Consider the following 20,001-nt stretch of genomic DNA (forward strand, 5'->3'; position numbering starts at 1 on the left):
ATGCTATCGAGGCAGTGTTAGGTGGGTCGAAAAACTGCTAGCTTGGGGGGAGACAAAGACCAATAGATTGACAGTAGCCACTGGCAGAGGTGAAAGAGATTCTTGCACTGCTTCTATTAGAATGAGCAGAAGCCTGAAAAACAAGATGCATGGTATTTCAGAGACTGCTGGGAGCCATTGCGGTACAAGTAAACACATGGGTTGTGTTAGAGTAGCTAAGAATAGAAACAGGTGCAGGTATACTTGCGTGTACACCAATGCTAGGAGTTTAGTAAATAAATTTGATGAATTTGAGGTATTGCTCAAAACATCAAAGGCAGATATTGTTGGGATATCAGAGACGTAGTATCACACAGATATAAGGGATGCAGAACTGCAATTTGGGGAGTACAATGTCTACAGAAAGGATAGACGGATAGGAAGGGGGGAGGGGTTATGCTATTAGTTAAGAAACACATAAAAACCAAGGAAGTGAAGCCAGTCAACACCGCCGGACAGTGTAGTGTTGAGTCAGTTTGGTGTGACATAAGCATTGGGAGATCAAAATTGAGAGTAGGAGTGTGCTATAGGCCTAATGACTCTGATGAGTATAATAAGGAACTGTACAGGGAAATAGAGTGAGCCAGTAAATCAGACAGTCTTATAATGGGAGATTTTAATTTCCCAGATATTGACTGGAATTGGGGGGCTGGTTACCCACACACTAGCAGGGCTTTTGTGGATTTACTGGATGATTGTTTTCTACATCAGCATGTTCGGGAGGCAACTAGAGGGAGTAATACTCTTGATTTGATTATCAGCAGTGATTCTTCATGCATTAAGAATCTGCAGATAAATGAACCACTAGGTGGCAGTGATCACAGTGTGCTGAAGTGGGATTTACTCAAAGAGATAACTACCATTAGGGATAAAGGGAAGGGTTATTGCTTCCGTAAAGGCGACTACGATAAACTGAGACAGTATTTAAATTCTATACAGTGGGACCAACTGATGATGTTACCAACAGCAAATTCAAAATGGGAAGCATTCAAAGAACTTATCTTGGAAGCTACTAGGCTTTACATACCAACTAAGAAATATTGTTCAAGGTTTAGGCCAAAATGGATGTTAGATGAACTAATGAGGCATATGGCAGAGAAGAAAAATGCATGGGATACTTACAAATTAACACATGACACAGAAGCCTATGATAGATACAAGTTGATATGCAACCAAGATACAAAGGAGGTTAGGCAGGCGAAGGCAGATTACGAGAAATCCTTGGCAAGGGATACAAAGAAAAACAGCAAATAGTTCTTTATTATGTAAACTCTAGAAGGAAGGGGATGAATCAGATTGGTCCACTTGATATTGATGGGTCAACTGTTGATGATCCTGCTCAGGTAGCTAACAAACTAAATGAATATTTTGCATCGACATTCACACATGAGGAGTTATTCAGCAAGGGGAATGCCAGAGGTGTATTCAACTCTAGCAGTAAGCTACAGAATCTTGAAATAACTGGGAGTAAAGTGGAGGAGAAACTGTTGAAGATAAACACAAGAAAGGCACCCGGGGTGGATGGGATCTATCCAGTTATATTAAAGGAGGCAGCAAAGGAAGTAAGCAAACCCTTAGCCATAATTATGAGAGCGTCCTTGGACTCAGGGGAGGTACCCACAGACTGGAAATGTGCAAATGTGACCCCAATTCACAAAGGAGGATCAAAGGCTGACACAAGTAATTATAGACCTGTGAGCTTAACTTCTGTTCCAGGAAAATTATTGGAGGCACTGGTTAAAGAAGCACTGCAGGATCATTTAGACAAGACTTCAGTTATAGCTCAGACACAGCATGGTTTTGTTAAGGGGAATTCTTGTCTGACTAATTTGATTGGATACTATGATGTAGTCACAAAGGAAGTTGATGCAAAAAATAACTTTGATATCATATATTTGGATCTTAGAAAAGCCTTTAATACTGTTGCACATGGAAGACTGCTGCACCAATTGGAGCAGTGTGGCACTAGAGACAAATTGCTGCTATGGATAAAGGGATGGTTGAGTGGGAGAGGACAGAGAGTGGTAATCAATGGACACTGCTCATCGTGGACTAATGTTATTAGTGGAGTCCCTCAGGGATCAGTGTTGGGTCCATTGTTGTTTTCTGTATTTAAAAATAATATTGAGGATGGTATATCAGGATTAATGTCCAAGTTTGCAGACAATACGAAGGTTGGCAGGGTTGTTAATGACACTACACTGCTGCAACAGGATCTAGAAAAGTTGAGCCGATGGGCTGAGAGGCGGAAATTAAGTTTAACATTGAAAAATGTAAAGTACTATATATGGGAAGCAGTAATCCCAGAGTAATGTATCAACTCTCTGGTACCACACTGACAGTGGTAGAGAATGAAAATTATCTGGGGGTAATTGTGCAGGCAGATATGAAGTTTTTTGAGCAGTTCAGACGGTCTGCAAGAGTAGCTCATGGTGTCCTGTCAATGATATACAGGAATTTTTCTAGTAGGGATAAGGAGGTGATTATCTCCTTGTATAAGGCAATGGCCAGACCAAACCTTGAGTACTGTATACAGGTCTGGAGGCCTCATTTTAAGAAGGATGTAGAGCTGTTGGAACAAGTACAGAGAAGGGCAACAAGATTAGGGAATGGAACAAAGGGTTGCTCTTACAAAGAAAGGCTTAAGTTTTGCAAATTACAGTGTCTGGAGACTAGGCACCAGCGAGGTGATCTGATAGAGGTGTATAAAGCCTTGAATGGTTTAAGCATGCTCAATGCTGATGGGATTCTTCCTCTAGCTCAGAAAAATCACCTGAGAGGGCATAAATTGAAATTGAGGAAAGACAGATGTAGGATAGACGTGCGGAAATTTGCCTTTAGCCAGCGGGTGGTTGGTTGGTGGAACAGACTTCCATCCCTAGTGGTGGAGGTTGATAGCCTAAATAAGTTTAAGGCTCAGCTGGACAGGTATTTTGAACGAACAGAGGGGTGAAGTGGAAGTGGTTTCTTTTTTTTTTTTTTTGGCTGATGCTGCATAAGCTTGCTTTCTTGCATCAAATGCCTCTACTAATGCTAATGCTAATGCTAATAACATGCATAACATAATAGGTTACTAGATACATGAGTCTCTGATGATTTCCTAGTTTTATTTTTCTCTCCGGAAAGAACTTAGCATTAGCAAAGGCAGATGATGCAAGAAAGGAAGCTTATACAGCATCAGCCAAAAAAAAAAAAAAAAAATCTTTATTTCATCCATCCACTCGCTCCAAATGTTTGTCAAGTTCTGCCGTGATTCTCTTTTAGCTATCAACTTCTACAATGACAGATGGAAGTTTGTTCCAGCAATCAACCACCCGCTGGCTAAAGCCAAAGTTCCGCACATCTATCCTACAACCATCTTTCCTCAATTTGAATTTATGCTCTCTCAGGAGATTATTCTGAGCAAGAGGAAAAATCCCATCAGTATTGAGCATGCTCAAACCATTCAAGGCTTTATACACCTCAGTCAGATCACCTCGCAGGTGCCTAGTCTCCAGACACTATAATTTGCAAAACTTAAGCCTTTCTTTGTAAGAGCAACCCTTTGTTCCATTTCCTAATCTTGTTGCCCTTCTCTGTACTTGTTCCAACAGCTCTACATCCTTCTTAAAATGAGGCCTCCAGACCTGTATACAGTACTCAAGGTTTGGTCTGGCCATTGCCTTATACAAGGAGATAATCACCTCCTTATCCCTGCTAGAAAAATTCCTGTATATCATTGACAGGACACCATGAGCTACTCTTGCAGACCGTCTGAACTGCTCAAAAAACTTCATATCTGCCTGCACAATTACCCCCAGATAATTTTCATTCTCTACCACTGTCAGTGTGGTACCAGAGAGTTGATACATTACTCTGGGATTACTGCTTCCCATATATAGTACTTTACATTTTTCAATGTTAAACTTAATTTCCGCCTCTCAGCCCATCGGCTCAACTTTTCTAGATCCTGTTGCAGCAGTGTAGTATCATTAACAACCCTGCCAACCTTCGTATTGTTTGCAAACTTGGACATTAATCCTGATATACCATCCTCAATATTATTTTTAAATACAGAAAACAACAATGGACCCAACACTGATCCCTGAGGGACTCCACTAATAACATTAGTCCACGATGAGCAGTGTCCATTGATTACCACTCTCTGTCCTCTCCCACTCAACCATCCCTTTATCCATAGCAGCAATTTGTCTCTAGTGCCACACTGCTCCAATTGGTGCAGCAGTCTTCCATGTGCAACAGTATTAAAGGCTTTTCTAAGATCCAAATATATGATATCAAAGTTATTTTTTGCATCAACTTCCTTTGTGACTACATCATAGTATCCAATCAAATTAGTCAGACAAGAATTCCCCTTAACAAACCTATGCTGTGTCCAAGCTATAACTGAAGTCTTGTCTAGATGATCCTGATGCTTCTTTAACCAGTGCCTCCATTAATTTCCCTGGAACAGTAGTTAAACTAACAGGTCTGTAATTACCTGTGTCTCCCTTTGATCCTCCTCTGTAGATTGGGGTCACATTTGCACATCTCCAGTCCATGGGTACCTCCCCTGAGTCCGGGGAAGCTCTCATAATTATGACTAGTGGTTTGCTTACTTTCTTTGCCGCCTCCTTTAATATAACTGGATAGATTCCATCCACCCCAGGTGCCTTTCTTGTGTTTATCTTCAACAATTTCTCCTCCACTTTACTCTCAGTTATTACAAGATTATCTAGCTTACTGCCAGAGTTTAATACACCTCTGGCATTCCCCTCCACGAACAACTCCTCATGTGTGAATGTCGATGCAAAATATTCATGCCGTTTGTTAGCTACCTGAGCAGAATCATCAACAGTTTAACCATCAATATCAAGTGGACCAATCTGATTCATCCCCTTCCTTCTAGAGTTTACATAAGTAAAGAACTTCCATGTCACCTATTAATTTATATGTATCCGATGCATTTTTCTTCTCTGTCACATGTCTGATTAGTTCATCTGCCCTCCATTTAGGCATAAATCTTGAACGGTATTTCTTTGTTGGTATTGTTGGTATGAAAAGCCTAGTAGCTTCCAAGATTAATTCTTTGAATGCTTCCCATTTTGAATTTGCTTTTGATAACATCATGAGTTGGTTCCGCCGTATAGAAATTAAATACCGTTGCAGACCACCGTAGTCACCTTTACGAAAGCAAAAACCCTTCCCTTTACCCTTGATGGTAGTTACCTCTTTGAGTAAATCCCACTTCAGCACACTGTGATCATTGCCACCTAGTGGTTCCTTTAGCTGCAGATTCTTGATCCATGAAGAATCATTACCGATAATCAAATCAAGAGTATTACTCCCTCTAGTTGCCTCCCAAACATGCTGCTGTAGAAAACAATCATCCAATAAATCCACAAAAGCCTTGCTAGTGTGTGAGTGACCAACCCACAAATTCCAGTTAATCTCTGGGAAATTAAAATCCCCCATTATAAAACACTGATTTACTGGCCCACTCTTTTTCTTTGCACAATTGCTCATTATACTCATCAGATTCATTAGACTTATAACACACACACACCTACTCCCATTTTTCCTTTCCCAGTGCTTATGTGACACCAAACAGACTCAACATTGCATTGTCCACTAACATCAATTGGATGCACTTCCTTAGATTTTATGTGTTTCTTAACTAAAAGCATAACCTCTCCTCCCTTCCTGTCCTGTCTATCCTCTCTGTACACATTGTACTACCCAAATTCTAATTCTTCACTGCTTATGTCTGTGTGACACCACATCTCTGATATCCTAACAATATATGCCTTTGATGTCTTGACTAGCACTTACAGTTCCTCAAATTTATTAACTATACTCCTAGCATGTGTACATGTAAGTATACATGCACCTGTTTCTACTCTTAGTTATCCTAACACAGCCCATATTTACTTGTTCCACTATGACTCCTAGCAGTCCCGGTAAACCCCACTGCCTTGCTTTCCAGGCTGCTGCTCAATTGCATTTCAATAGAAGCAGTGCAAGAATCCCTTTCACTTCTGCCAGCGGCTACTGTTAATCTATTAGTCAGACCAGCTGAGAAAAATTCCACCCCTTGAGCCTTGCACAATCTCACCAGGGCAGAATTGATTGACAAGGCTTTCATCATGTACTCCCTCCTATCGTGTCTGGGCAGAATTTCAGGCACTTTCAAATTCAACCCTAACTCACAGCTATTTTTCAGCATTGTCCTGTACTTGTTAAGTAACTCTGCTGGTCTCCTACTCTTAATATCATTAGTGCCAACTAATGATATTAAGAGTAGGAGACCAGCAGACAACCATGTACAACAATATCACCCTTTGTGCCCTTAAAGAATGATATCTGCCCTACAACATAATCAATCTTTGCCCCTGGCAGACCTACCCTGGACCTATTCCATCTATCCTTTTTTGCACAGTATGCTCCGTGTTTCCCTGACAATAGAGTCACCTACAACAATTAGTTCATTTGGGACCAGCGCATTCTGCCTTGGGGGTTGCCTCTGTGTTGTGTGATGTTCAAGTGCAAGCTCTGGCATTGATGTGGGCAGCCGAGAGCTTGATGGGCCCCTCATTTTAAATCCTTCAAGTGCATCCACCCTGTCCTTCAAGCTCTCATATAAGCCCATAACAATGCCCAATTGCGCCTGATTTCCTTGCACTCCTTACATCACGCACACACAAAGACATTCCCCATGGAAATATCATGTCCCGTTCCTGATTGCCCCACAAACACCAAACAAGCAGTGCATTTCAGTAGACTGTGATTCCAAGGACAACTGCACTCCTCAGTTCTCCCCGGAGCCACAGCACTTCCTCTAGTTTGAGCCTTTTGCTTTGCTGCTGTGGTCTGAGTCATGATTTCTATTCAAGTTCAATAAAATTCCAATACAAAATATAACCCTAAACCTATATCCCAATGCAGTTTTAACACTATATATATGTATTTCGGTATCGAATATTATCTCTGAGTTACATTATATGACTTCCTTATCAGCTGTCAACTTTTATGAATTAATTTATGATGATACATTTTGTAATAACTAGGTCGCTATATTTATTTAGTTAAAAAAGTACAATTCAATTGACAATGAAATTTAATAAGATTAATTGATATTACTATACTCGCTATCTAGTTTTCCGTTAAACCTTACGCTAGCACTTATGGTATCGTATAACAATATCAGCAAGTTACGAACAGTTAATCTATGGACACGAGGTATTATTTACTTTCCAAATCGCATTATGTAAATTCAAAATAAACCACGTTGCTTGGTTAGGTCTATAAGCTACTTATAGATTATTATTTAATCTAACAATTAAGTCAATAACGCGGCTAAGTATAAAAACTTTTCGTTTGTTTTTTGTTTCCTTATCGATACTAAGTAATTAACCTACAAAATCTCTGTCTAAATTCAATTTAAACTAAAGTATTGTTACTAGGAATATAAAGCAACTTCAAAAAATAAATTATATGCCAATTTAAGTCAATAAAAAAAACAAAAACTTCTCTATTTACTGCAGCCGTAAAAACTTCGCCTGTTCGCATGTATTCTCGCACCCACTCCACCATTGTTTTTCCTTTCCTCAGTGACTGAAACTTGTTTTTACATGCTCGTTTTTCCTTTCCTCAGTGACTGAAATTCTTCTAGCAGTGCACCAAGTTTTAATTTGAGATGGTGCACTCCTTATATACAGAGAAAATAATCATCCTTTTGAGATGATTATCAACGAGATCAACCTTGGAATACACGCCACAGGCTATGCATGTGATGAACTTTTGACATATGAGAATTGCTTGCAACCATTTCCATTAGATTCATGTTATCATCTGATGAAGTATTTACTGTGGATTATGTAACAACCATTGTTAAAATAAGAATTAAATTTCTAAAATATTGCTGAATTTACTTTACAAAATGTAATAATAATTAATTTTAAAAAATTACAATAATTAAGTAGATACCAAAAATGTTTTAATAATCTATAATGTTAATTACAATTTTATAGATTATTAAATCACCTATCCTCAGAAATATTAAAAAAGTGCGGGATTTTTGAGTTTAGCTAATCTGAGGCAAGGGGAGTGAGATTTTACCAACGAGTTATTATGTCTCCCTCCCCCCTCGCACTGAGCCCACACAGCATGAAAATCAGCCTGTGAACACACACTTTTGCAGTCTTAATACAAATGGCACAATATGGTCTAGGTCACTGATATATTTGAAACCCTACAACAACAGTATATCTTGTACATCTGTGTAAATTAAAGTAATATATATCTTGTTGTTTTATGTTTACTGTTTTTAAAACTGTAATTAAATGTAAGCCCCTTTGTCCTTGTACCATCCATGCTGTATAATATTGGAAGTACCCTATATACCTTTCACTTAAAATGGATATTCATTAACTTTGTGAAAAACTTTACATTTTTCTTCATGATAAAAGTAGTATCGTGAAGAAAAATTCCCATAATATTGGCTTGAATCCCCCCTTCCATTTATACCCACAAGGAAAACTGTGCTATTCTCAATTCCACTCTAGTTTCTTGATAGCTTGTTCCATCTATATTCAGCAGGTCCCCCCTCTGTACCTGTGGGGGAGGGATGAGTGGTGGATGGCCCATTGTCTACCAATTTTCTTTCCAGACTCTGTTGTTCCTTCCTGTGGTGCTGACCATCATTTAGCTTTGTACTCCGGATTCACTCAAGAAAACCAACACATGACTGATTGGGCAAGCTAACTCATGCCCAAGGAAGTCTGAGATGTAAAATCTCAGCCTACAGGAGCATTGCTACCTGAGGTCATACTATCCTTCATACTATGCATCAGCTTATCATGATGTTCACTGCCTACTAATCGTGCTGACATTCTTTTTTAGGGTTTGGGAATGCCTTACCAGTAACTTCCCTACTAATCATTGTTAAAAGCCTCAAACCATTTTATGCTTCACTGCCTATAAAGATTGACTGAATAAATGACAAATATATTTCTCTTCTCTAATTAATGCACATGGGCTCTGGTGAGTATGGGCTTAGCAGCTGGATATCATTATTCTTCTCTTTTTTGGTGATTCCCTTCTGCTTCTCTCTCTCTTTCGGCTGGTGCAGCGTAAGCCCCAGGCTTCCTTGAACCATATGGCTAATAATAATAATCTATTAACTTTATTTTCGCAAGGTTAACTGCATTTTACCCACACACACACACACACACACAAAGGTAAAAGAATTATCTTAAAGACCAAATAAATGGACCCTCTGTACTTAGCCTTCACCTGCATTTGCCAGTCAATCACACACAGCCAAAAGTACGAGCTAATACTTGCAAGAATAATTGAAACACATACATTTTCATTGACCAATAAATATTTACGATAAAGGTCAAAGTAATTACAGTAATAGTGACACTAATTAGATTCATGATGGTTATGGACTACTGTCAGAGTAGATAGTGCAATGTGTTGTTACAGAGGAGTTGTCCACCCCCTCCCTTCCAGTGAGTTATCCTTCATATTTTGTGGTTAAGGTATTTCTGGAAATTGTTGCATTGGCAAACACCATCATCTTTGAAATCATTTTCCATAGAAAATAGTGTAATATGGTCTGGGTTACATTCTAGATCACAGTATGTGACTTTTACGAGACTTTTTTTTTTTATTTTTCCCTGTCAAGGATGTACTTGGGCTATAAACAACATAACTGAATTTTACAATACTGCAGTATAATTATTATGGATAATTATACTGCAGTGTAATTATACTAACTGCAGTCAGTAGTGGCAAATTATAAAAATATATAATCTCTTCATCAGTTGGGACACACTTTGCATCATGCCTTTAGCAGCTTATGTCACCAAATTTGACATTCTTTTTGAAAAGAATGTGAAATTTGGTGACATAAGCTGCTAAAGGCATGATGCAAAGTGTGTCCCAACTGATGAAGAGATTATATATTTTTATAATTTGCCACTACTGACTGCAGTTAGTATAATTACACTGCAGTATAATTATTATGGATAATTATACTGCAGTGTAATTATACTAACTGCAGTCAGTAGTGGCAAATTATAAAAATATATAATCTCTTCATCAGTTGGGACACACTTTGCATCATGCCTTTAGCAGCTTATGTCACCAAATTTGACATTCTTTTTGAAAAGAATGTGAAATTTGGTGTTCTCATAAAGACACATGCTGTTCTCATAATTGATGTTTCTTTAATGTATCTTAAATTTTTTTTTTATTGCATCTCTAAGTGAAGCATGACTGGGGGAAACTGAACATCCAGAGTAATTACTTTAGGATAACTGCTGTTGTGTATAAAAATATAATCTTCTAGATGAGGTAATATATTGCAAAACAGAATAAAATAACTCAATGGTCCACACTTTGGAAAGTATTTCAGTAACTGGCTCCCCTCTGTAATATAGAGTTTGCTTCTGTGAGTCTTGTGGAGTTAGTGTTATGTCATAAGCTACGTTTTTTTAAATCCCTTTTGGAAGACATGATCACACACTCATGTACTCTTTTTTTTTTCTTCTTCCTACTTTTAGGCCAGATGGACCAAGATACCAAGCATTTAGAATTCAATTTATGTTGTATGTTTCATATATAAGTAAGTATGATTTAAAAGTAATATTTCTGTAATATATTTTTTTTTGTACTGGGAAATTCAGTTTTCTGAAAGTCCACACGGTTTGCTTATGAACCAGTTTTAATAAAATTTGGTTGATGGTCACTGGAAAAAAAATTTGAATAGGAATGTCTTATTGGTCAGATGACTGTGACGAGTATGACAAACAACTATACAGACAAATAGAGTGGGCCAGAAAATTGGCAAAATATGGCCTAACTGTTGCCTATACAATGGAAAAATCATCTCCTTATTGGTGTAGAATTTTTCTCAGCATGGTCTGTTCTTGTTAACAGGAGAAATTGTTTCTACAGGGATAGGATACACTTAAATAAAAAGGGCACAAGAATATTTGCTGATGCTATGGGGGATTCACAGACTAATAGATTAACAGTAGCCACAGGCAGAGGTGAAAGTGATTCTTGCACTGCTACTATTGGAATGAGCAGCAGCCTGCAAAGCGAGATACTAGGGATTTCAAGGGCTGCTGGGAGTCATCATGGAACAAGCAAATACATGGGTTGTGTTAGGGTAACTAAGAGTAAGAATAGGTGTATGTATACTTGCGTATACACCAATGCTAGGAGTATAGTAAATAAATTTGATGAATTTGAAGTGCTGGTCAAGACATCAAAAGCAGATATTGTTGGGATATCACAGACGTGGAGTCACACGGATATAAGAATTGCAGAATTGGAATTTGGGGAGTACAATGTGTACAAAAAGAATAGAAGGGGAGGAGGGGTGATCCTGTTAGTTAAGAAACACAAAATCTAAGGAAGTGCATCTAGTTGACATGGGTGGACAGTGCAGTCTTGAGTCATTTTGGTGTGACATAAGCACTGGGAAAACCAAGTTGACAGTAGGAGTGTGTTATGTTATAAGCCTAATGACGTTGATGAGTACAGTGAACAACTGTACAGGGAAATAGAGTGGGCCAGTAAATCAAATTGTCTTATAATGGGGGATTTTAACTTCCTACATATAGACTGGAACTTGTGAGTTGATCACTCACACACTAGCAAGACTTTTGTGGATTTATTGGATGATTGTTTTCTACAGCAAGATGCAACCAAAGAGGCAACCAAAGGGAGTAATACTCTTGATCTGATTATCAGCAGTGATTCTTCATGCATTAAGAATCTGCAGATAATGGAACCACTAGGTGGCAGTGATCACAGCAAAACTTCATATCATATGCAAATTTATACACTAAGCCTGATATCCATCAATATCATTAACAAATATAGTAAACACCAATGGACTCAGTACTGAATGCTGGAGGATTGCTGCTGCTGCAGTTTTTCCTTCTCATACAGTTACAGCCTCACTACCATTAGCCTGCAGCATTTTCACAGCCAAATTATGTGCCATAATTTACACCCACTCCCTCAGTGCTGTGTCTGCCATAAGGAAGAATTTCTCATCTTCTCATCCTACCTCGAAACACATTCATTCTCATCTATTTTCCTGCAGCGTGTCCAATCAGCCAATCAGTTTTTGCTGGATCCCTGGCCATTCTGGCATTCAGGAAAATGAAAGTGCGGACCTCGCAGCTAAACATACTCAACCAGCTGTCCCAGAACATCCTCAGGTTTCCTACACTGATTATAAGCCTATTATTCGCAAAGCAAATAACAACAACTGCTCACGATTTGGAAAATTAACACCAACTATAAACTTTACTAGATAAAGCAAGAACCAAAGCTGTGGCTGTCAGGCTTTCGATGAAACAGACGAGAGGAAGTAGTACTGGCAAGGCTCAGAATTGGACACACTCATCATACCCATCTGTTTCTGCTACTGGGAGAAGATCCACCCCAGCGTTCATCCTGTGACAGTCAACTTACTGTTAGGCATATTCTGTTTGATTGCCCCCTTTATTCAACCTTACGTTCAAATACTTTTCTGTCGCTCTCTAGGCTGAACATCTCACATTGATTTAACTCATATCCTTGGAAATTATGCAAACATAGAAGAACTTATAATCTTTTTAAAATGTATTGGCCTATACAGGAGTATTTAATTTAACATCTACACTGGTATATTTTGACTGAATAAACTATGAGCAGGCACGATTTGGCCTCAGTAGTCCTTGTGTTGTCGTTAAGCCAAATACCAACGACAACAACTGGAGGATTTCACTAATAATATCAGTCTGTGATGAGCAGTCATCATTTATAACCACTCTCTGTCTTCTCCATAGCAGCAACTTGCCCTTAATGCCCTAGTTTCCATAGCATTCTTTTGTATGTAACAATATCAAAAGCCTTTCTGAAATCTAAATGTATCATATCAAATTTATTTTTTGCATCCAGTTTCTTTGTTACTGTGCCATAGTATCCCATCGGATTGCTTAGACAAGATCGGTTGTTAATAAATCCATGCCATAACTGCAGTAATAACTGCATTTCAGTCTGTATGGTTTTGCATTACTTCTATAACAATTGACTCCATTATTTACCTGGAATAGAGTTCAAATTAACTAGTCTGTAATTACTCATGTCTCCCTTTGATTCATTTGCACATCTCGAGTCTTTAGGAACCACCTGTAAATAAAGGGATGCTTTGCTTTATTATAACTGGATAGATTCCATCCATCCCAGGTGCCTATTTTAAGTTTAGATTCAACAATTTCTTGTCTACTTCTCTCTCAGTAGTCATAAAATCTAAAATTCTGCTTACTACCAAAATTAGATTGGATTTAGTGGGAGAAGTATGCCCACTTTTGACATACCCATTCCTAAAAATTACTCATGTGTGAATGTATATGCAAAATATCCATTCAGTTTGTTAGCATCCTGAGCAAAGCCATCAACAAGGTTATTATTATATTAATACCACTGATTATGATCATGTTATTTACTATATTATTAATTTCACATGGTATAAGAGTGGTATTAATATAATAATAATCTTAATGGAAAACAACCAAGAAGTGTCCTTCCCTAACTATATTAAAACCATCTACAGTTAATCTATTCATATCAAACCAATGTGATTTGAACCCTTCCTTCTAATGTTTACAATAAGTAAAGTCTTTGCTTCTTTTCTCTGCATACTTTGCCCTATACTTCTCATAATCTGCCTTAGCTTGCCTATCTTCCTTTGTTGCAGACTGGTTTATATCTACTGTAGGTATCTGTATCACCTGATAAATTATTTATATCCCATGCATTTTCTTCACTGTCACAAGTCTCGTCAGTTCACACTGCTACCCTCATTTTTGTTTACCCAGTGGGTATGTCACACCAAATTGACTCCAATTACAATGGCCATCCATGTTCACTGAATGCACTTAGACTTTAAATGCTTCCTAACTAAACTCAATTATGTTCTTAGTTAAGGAGTACCCCCACCCTTCTATCTTGTCTATACTTTCTGTAAATATTATACCTCCCATATTCAAATTCTGAATCCCTTATACGAGTGGCACTCTGTCTCTGATATGTGCTTCTTAACTAAACTCAATTATGTTCTTAGTTAAGGAGTACCCCCCACCCTTCTATCTTGTCTATACTTTCTGTAAATATTGTACCTCCCATATTCAAATTCTGAATCCCTTATATGAGTGGCACTCTGTCTCTGATATCCCTACAATATATCCATTTAATGATTAGGTCAGTACTTCAAATTCATCAAGTTTCTTTACTATGCTCCTAGTATTAGTGTACATAAAAGTATACCCGAATCTGTTTTTACTCTTAGTAACCCTAACCCATATTTGCTTGTTCCAAAAGGACCCCCATCAGGTATTAAAATCCCAGACACTTTGCTTTTCAGGCTGCTGCATGTTCTAATAGAAGCAATCCTAGAATCACTTTCACCTCTGTCTATAGCTACTTTTAATCTATTAGCCTGTGCATTCCCATCCCAGGCTAGCAGTTTTTCCAAATCACCTAATATTGCCTCGATAGCATCAAAAAATATTCTTACACCCATCCTATTTAATTGTGTTCCATGCCTTTGAAAATATTCTTTGTGTTAACAAGCACAGATCATTCTGAGAAAAATTCTACCACATGAGCCTTGCACAGTCTCTCTAGGGCCAAATTGACATGGCTCTCTTCATGTAGTCCCTCCTATTATGTCTGGGCAGAATTACAGATGCTTTCGTTTCATTCCTAAATTGCACCTTTTTCTGAGCATTGCTGTGTCCTTGTTAATTGAATTCTTACATCTCCTACTCTTTAATATTATTAGTACCAACATGTTCAACAATATCATCTTTTGTGCTCTTAAAATATAATAACTGCTCTACATCTACTTCAGCCCCGGCAGACATACCCTCTTCTGTTCCTCCTGTCCTTTTTTGTATAATATATTTCCTACTTCCCTGACAACCAAGTCACTAACTGTAGCTACTTCCTGCAGGACCAAGGATGTCTGCCACAGAGGACGTCTTTGTGTTGTATGATGCTGGAGCATGGGCTCAAACATTGGGCTAGGTAGCAGAATGCTTGATGGATCCCTCCCTTTTAATTCTTCAAAGGCATCAACACTATTCTTCAATCCCTGTAATAAAGCCATCAGAACCCCAAGTTTGCACTTAACCTGCTCATGCTCTTTGAAACAGAGCACACAAAGGCATTTCCTATGGCTGTATCATGTCTTGCTAGAGCTAGAGTTGCAAAAAGAACACAAAGAGCACAATAATATTATGTAGAACTGATTTGGAAGTTCTCCCCAGACCCAAAACATTTCCACTACTTTGAGCCTATTGCTTTGTTGTGCTAGTGTGAGGCATGATGTTAGTCTAAATTTAATTTAAAAACAACATGCAATACTAGGAGATCAAAAATAATAATGCTACATTAATCGTGCTTATTTAATATATAGTTTTTAATATAATTTATAGCAGTACCAAACACATTGGTACTGCTATAAATTATAGTTTATAGGCTTTAGATACTGATTCACAGCTAAAGAACTATATTAAAAACCTCAATTATCACCTATAACAATGGCATTAGAATTGAAAAATTCTTATCAAAACAACACAGTGATGATAGAAGTCAAATGTGGGTCCTTAAGCAGTTATATTGGCCAAGTAGTGGGCATTCACCAATTTAATCAGAGAATTACAAATAATAAATGCACTACTGATTTCAAATCAAAAGTTAAAAAACAAAATTTAAGAAAAACAGAAAGTTACACTTAAGCAGCTCCTGAAAAAGTAACTCCAGATAGCCTCATCAACTTGTGGCAGAGAAGAAAAATAGACGTCATTCATAAAATTATGAGGTGATAGAGAAGCCTACAGTAGATATAAACTAGTCTGCGATCAAGTCACAGAGGAGGTTAAGCAAGATATGGCAGATTACAAGAAGTGTCTGTCAAAGAAGAAAACTGAAAACCAGCAAAGATTATAAACACAAGAAAGAAGGGAATGCATTGGTTTGATAGATATGACTGGTTTAACTATTCATAATCATCATGCTAAAGCTGCTGTCAAACTGAATAGATATTCTATTCCTACACTAAGTGGGCAGAAATCATGGGATACCTACCTACCCACCTTTCACCCGGATAAGGGCAGTCATACAGCGAGGCATCGAATCTACTAGTTTACGAAAGCGCTCCACGGGTATTTCCATCCATGCTTGCTGCACCACTATCTATAATTCCATTGCATTCCTGGGTGGAGGATCCAAAGCTAGAATGGATCTTTCCACAGCATCCCAAAGGTGCTCCATAGGGTTCGTGTCCGGTTCTGTGGGGAGGCCCATTGTTCTGCTGGAAAAGTCCATTGCCCTGTGAGTGCATGATGACCATGAAGGAATGCAGATGGTCTGCAATGATGGGATGTAACGTGGACTGTTCAGAGATACGTCTAAACTTATCAAAGGTCCCAATGTGTGCCAGTTGTACACACCCCAGACCATTACTGACCGTCCACCTGTCTGAACAGTTCCTTGTTGACATGACAGGTGCATAGCTTCATGCAGTTTCGCCTAATATGCACTCTCCTGTCCGCTCTAAATAAGTGGAAATGTGACTCATCAGACCAGGAGACCTGTCTCCATGGCGCCTCCATAGCCAGGTGGGGAAGGACTAACAGGTCTAATTATAGACCTGTTAGCTTAATATCTGTTTTTCCAGGGAAAAAAATAATGAAGGCACTGGATAAGGAAGGAATGCAGGACCATCTAGACAGGAATGCAATTATATTGTAGTCATAGCATGGATTTGTTAAGGGGCAGACATATCTGATCAATCTGATTGGATAGTATGACACAGTGGCAAAGGAAGTGGATGAAAAAAATAATTTTGACATCTTAGATTTCAGAAAAGCTTTTGATACTGTTGCACTTAACAGACTGCTGTACAAATTGGAGCAGTATGGCATTAAGGGCAAGTTAGTGCTGTGGATAAAGGGATGGTTGAGTACAAGACAGATTTGTTTTCAGTGAGCACTGTTCTTCATTGAGAACACCACCAAATACGGAGGATGTGGAAAGGTCAGGGAATGACCACCGCATATCCTGGAGCAATATGGCTTTAGTTGCTAATGCTCCTAAAAACCAAACAAACAAACAACAACAACAACCTGTCTCCAAGGTCCAGTGCCAATGTTATTCCTCCCAGTTGAAGCATAGGGTCCTATGTTGTGGTGTTAGCAATGGGACTCTGGTGGTTCGGCGGCTCCCATAACCTATTGCTGCTAATGATCATTGTCTGATGGTCTTGGTGAAGACATTTCTGGCATCTCCTTCGTTGAAGTCGGCGGTGATTTGTGCTACTGTTGCTCTCCGATTGACTGAAAAAATGCGAGACAGATGTCAACTGCCACGTTCATCCACCATCCAGCACTTCCACAGTGAGATGTTATTCCGGAAATGGCATATTCCCTGTACACTCTAGATACTGTCAAACAGGGATAGGGTAATTTCTGTACCACCTCCATGATAGAGTGACCCCTTTTGTCATGCACCCACTATCATCCCTCTTTCAAAGTCGATTAACTCACAACATTTATCCATATTGACATCAAATTACGGTCTATGTGAATGCAGTGTACCTATATACCTGCCGGCGCCTCTGTAGCCAGGTGGGCAGGAGCAGCAGTGCATAGCACGCGCTTCTTGTTTAGACCGGAGTTCGAGCCCGTGACCACTAAATACGGAGGATGCGGAAAGGTCAGGGAATGACCACCGCATATCCCCGGAGCAACATGGCCTTAGTTGCTAATGCTCCTAAAAACCAATTAACAACAACAACAACTATATACCTGCCAAGCGGTGGGTTCATCCACTATTTCTTCCTCTAGATACTGTCAAAGAGGGATAGTGCAATTTCTGTACCACCTCTGCGATAGAGTGACCCCTTTTGTCAGTCACCCACTATCATCTGTCTTTCAAAGTTGACATTTATCGTGACATTTATCCGTATTGACTTCGAATTACATCTACATGAATGCAGTGTACCTATATAGCTGCCAAGCGGTGGGTTCGTCCACTAGCAAGAATGATGCCAGCATCATGTTGCCCAGGAACCAGGTGTCCCATGAATTCTGTACATTCACACACAAGCAACTGTTTAGGGATTGGGATGCCAGAGGTGTATCAAGTTCTAACTGGGAGCTAAATGATTTTGTGATAACTGAGAGGAAATTTGAAGAGAAGTTTTTGAAGCTAAACATAAAAAAAGAGCACCTGGGGTGAGTGGAATCTATCCAATCATATTAAGAGAGGCAGAAAAGGATATGAAAGCCCTTAGCAATAATTATGAACATCCTTAGATTCAGGGGAGGGGAGGGGAGGTCCCTGTGGACTAGAGATGTGTGAATATATCCTCATCATAAAGGGGGATCAAATATGAGTAATTATAGACCTGTTAGCTTAATATCTGTTTTTCCAGGGAAAAAAATAATGAAGGCACTGGATAAGGAAGGAATGCAGGACCATCTAGACAGGAATGCAATTATATTGTAGTCATAGCATGGATTTGTTAAGGGGCAGACATATCTGATCAATCTGATTGGATAGTATGACACAGTGGCAAAGGAAGTGGATGAAAAAAATAATTTTGACATCTTAGATTTCAGAAAAGCTTTTGATACTGTTGCACTTAACAGACTGCTGTACAAATTGGAGCAGTATGGCATTAAGGGCAAGTTAGTGCTGTGGATAAAGGGATGGTTGAGTACAAGACAGATTTGTTTTCAGTGAGCACTGTTCTTCATTGAGAAATGTTATTAATAGGAGTAGCCAGGGTTTGGCACTTGGCCCATTTTTGTTTTCAATATTTATTAATGATATTGATGAAGGTATATCAGGCCTAATGTCTAAATTTTCAAGTGATATTAAAGATGGTTACTCACTGTAATCAGGGTAGGGTACTACAACAAAATCAAGAGAAATTAGGCACACGGACTTGGAAGTGGGAATTGAAGTTTAATATTGCAAAAGCAATGTACTTCATATGAACAGTAGTAATCACAGATTAACTTTCCAACTAGGGATAATTGCACGGTCAGCTATGAAGTTCTCTGAGCAGTACAGACACGTTGACAGGACAGCCCATTGGGTTTTGTGAATGATATTCACAATTTTCTTTTAAAACTTCAAACACGAAAGGTATTGGAACCTATAGTACTTGGTTCTGTGCGTGAGTTGAAGGTTGAAAAGATGATATCAGACTTGAATTTCTGTAGAATGTAATTTTAGGAAAATATATGTGAAGGGAGATTGTTCCAGGACACAGACGCTGAAGGTATAAATGAGGAAGAAGAAACGTTAACTGTTTGTGCAACATGATTAGACTGGTTAGAGAGAGAGAGAGAGAGAGAGAGAGAGAGAGAGAGAGAGAGAGAGAGAGAGAGAGAGGAATTATAGAAACCAGTTCGGAATTATAGATACCCATTGAAGTATCTATAGAAAAGTCATTCAGCAGAAACAAAACAACTATGAGACAGGGTAGGGAGAGACTTTGTAAGAGATGAGTCACTAATTAACCTAATTGCCCTCTTTTGAATGGAGCTAGAAGTCTGAGAGAGAGAGAGAGAGAGAGAGAGAGAGGTTATGGGGGTTGCCCCATATATGGGACAATATTCCAAGGTAGGTTGGATTTCAAATTTGTAGAGGGGTGAGTAACTATTTAAAAGGAAAGTAATGCCGAGAGCAAAAGAGAAAACCCAGTGTTTTAGATGTAGTGAAAGCATTATTTGTGATTTGTTTATGCCAAGAGAGATTAGAAGTCAGAGTAATCTCAAATAGAGATATGTAATCTTGTCTAGAAATTGAAGTGTCATCAAAGGTAAGCATAGGAACAGAAGAATCCTTTTTCCAAGATATAAGAAAAGACTGACTTTTAGAAGGTGGGAAATTAAC

At 38.6% G+C, this 20,001-nt stretch overlaps 1 protein-coding gene across 1 annotated transcript in view; it reads left to right on the plus strand.

Annotated features, from left to right (window-relative positions):
• Window positions 1-20,001, plus strand: part of LOC150081816 (transmembrane protein 120 homolog) — a 375,137-nt gene that overhangs the window by 270,045 nt on the left and 85,091 nt on the right. Inside the window, exon 8 of the mRNA XM_090380327.1 lies at window positions 10,590-10,651. Coding sequence (XP_090236453.1) covers window positions 10,590-10,651 — 62 coding nt within the window. The remainder of the gene's footprint in view (window positions 1-10,589; window positions 10,652-20,001) is intronic.

Source organism: Mastigoproctus giganteus, chromosome 8 (genome assembly GCF_048544385.1).
Source record: "Mastigoproctus giganteus isolate SK-2022 chromosome 8, ASM4854438v1, whole genome shotgun sequence".
NCBI lineage: Eukaryota > Metazoa > Arthropoda > Arachnida > Uropygi > Thelyphonidae > Mastigoproctus > Mastigoproctus giganteus.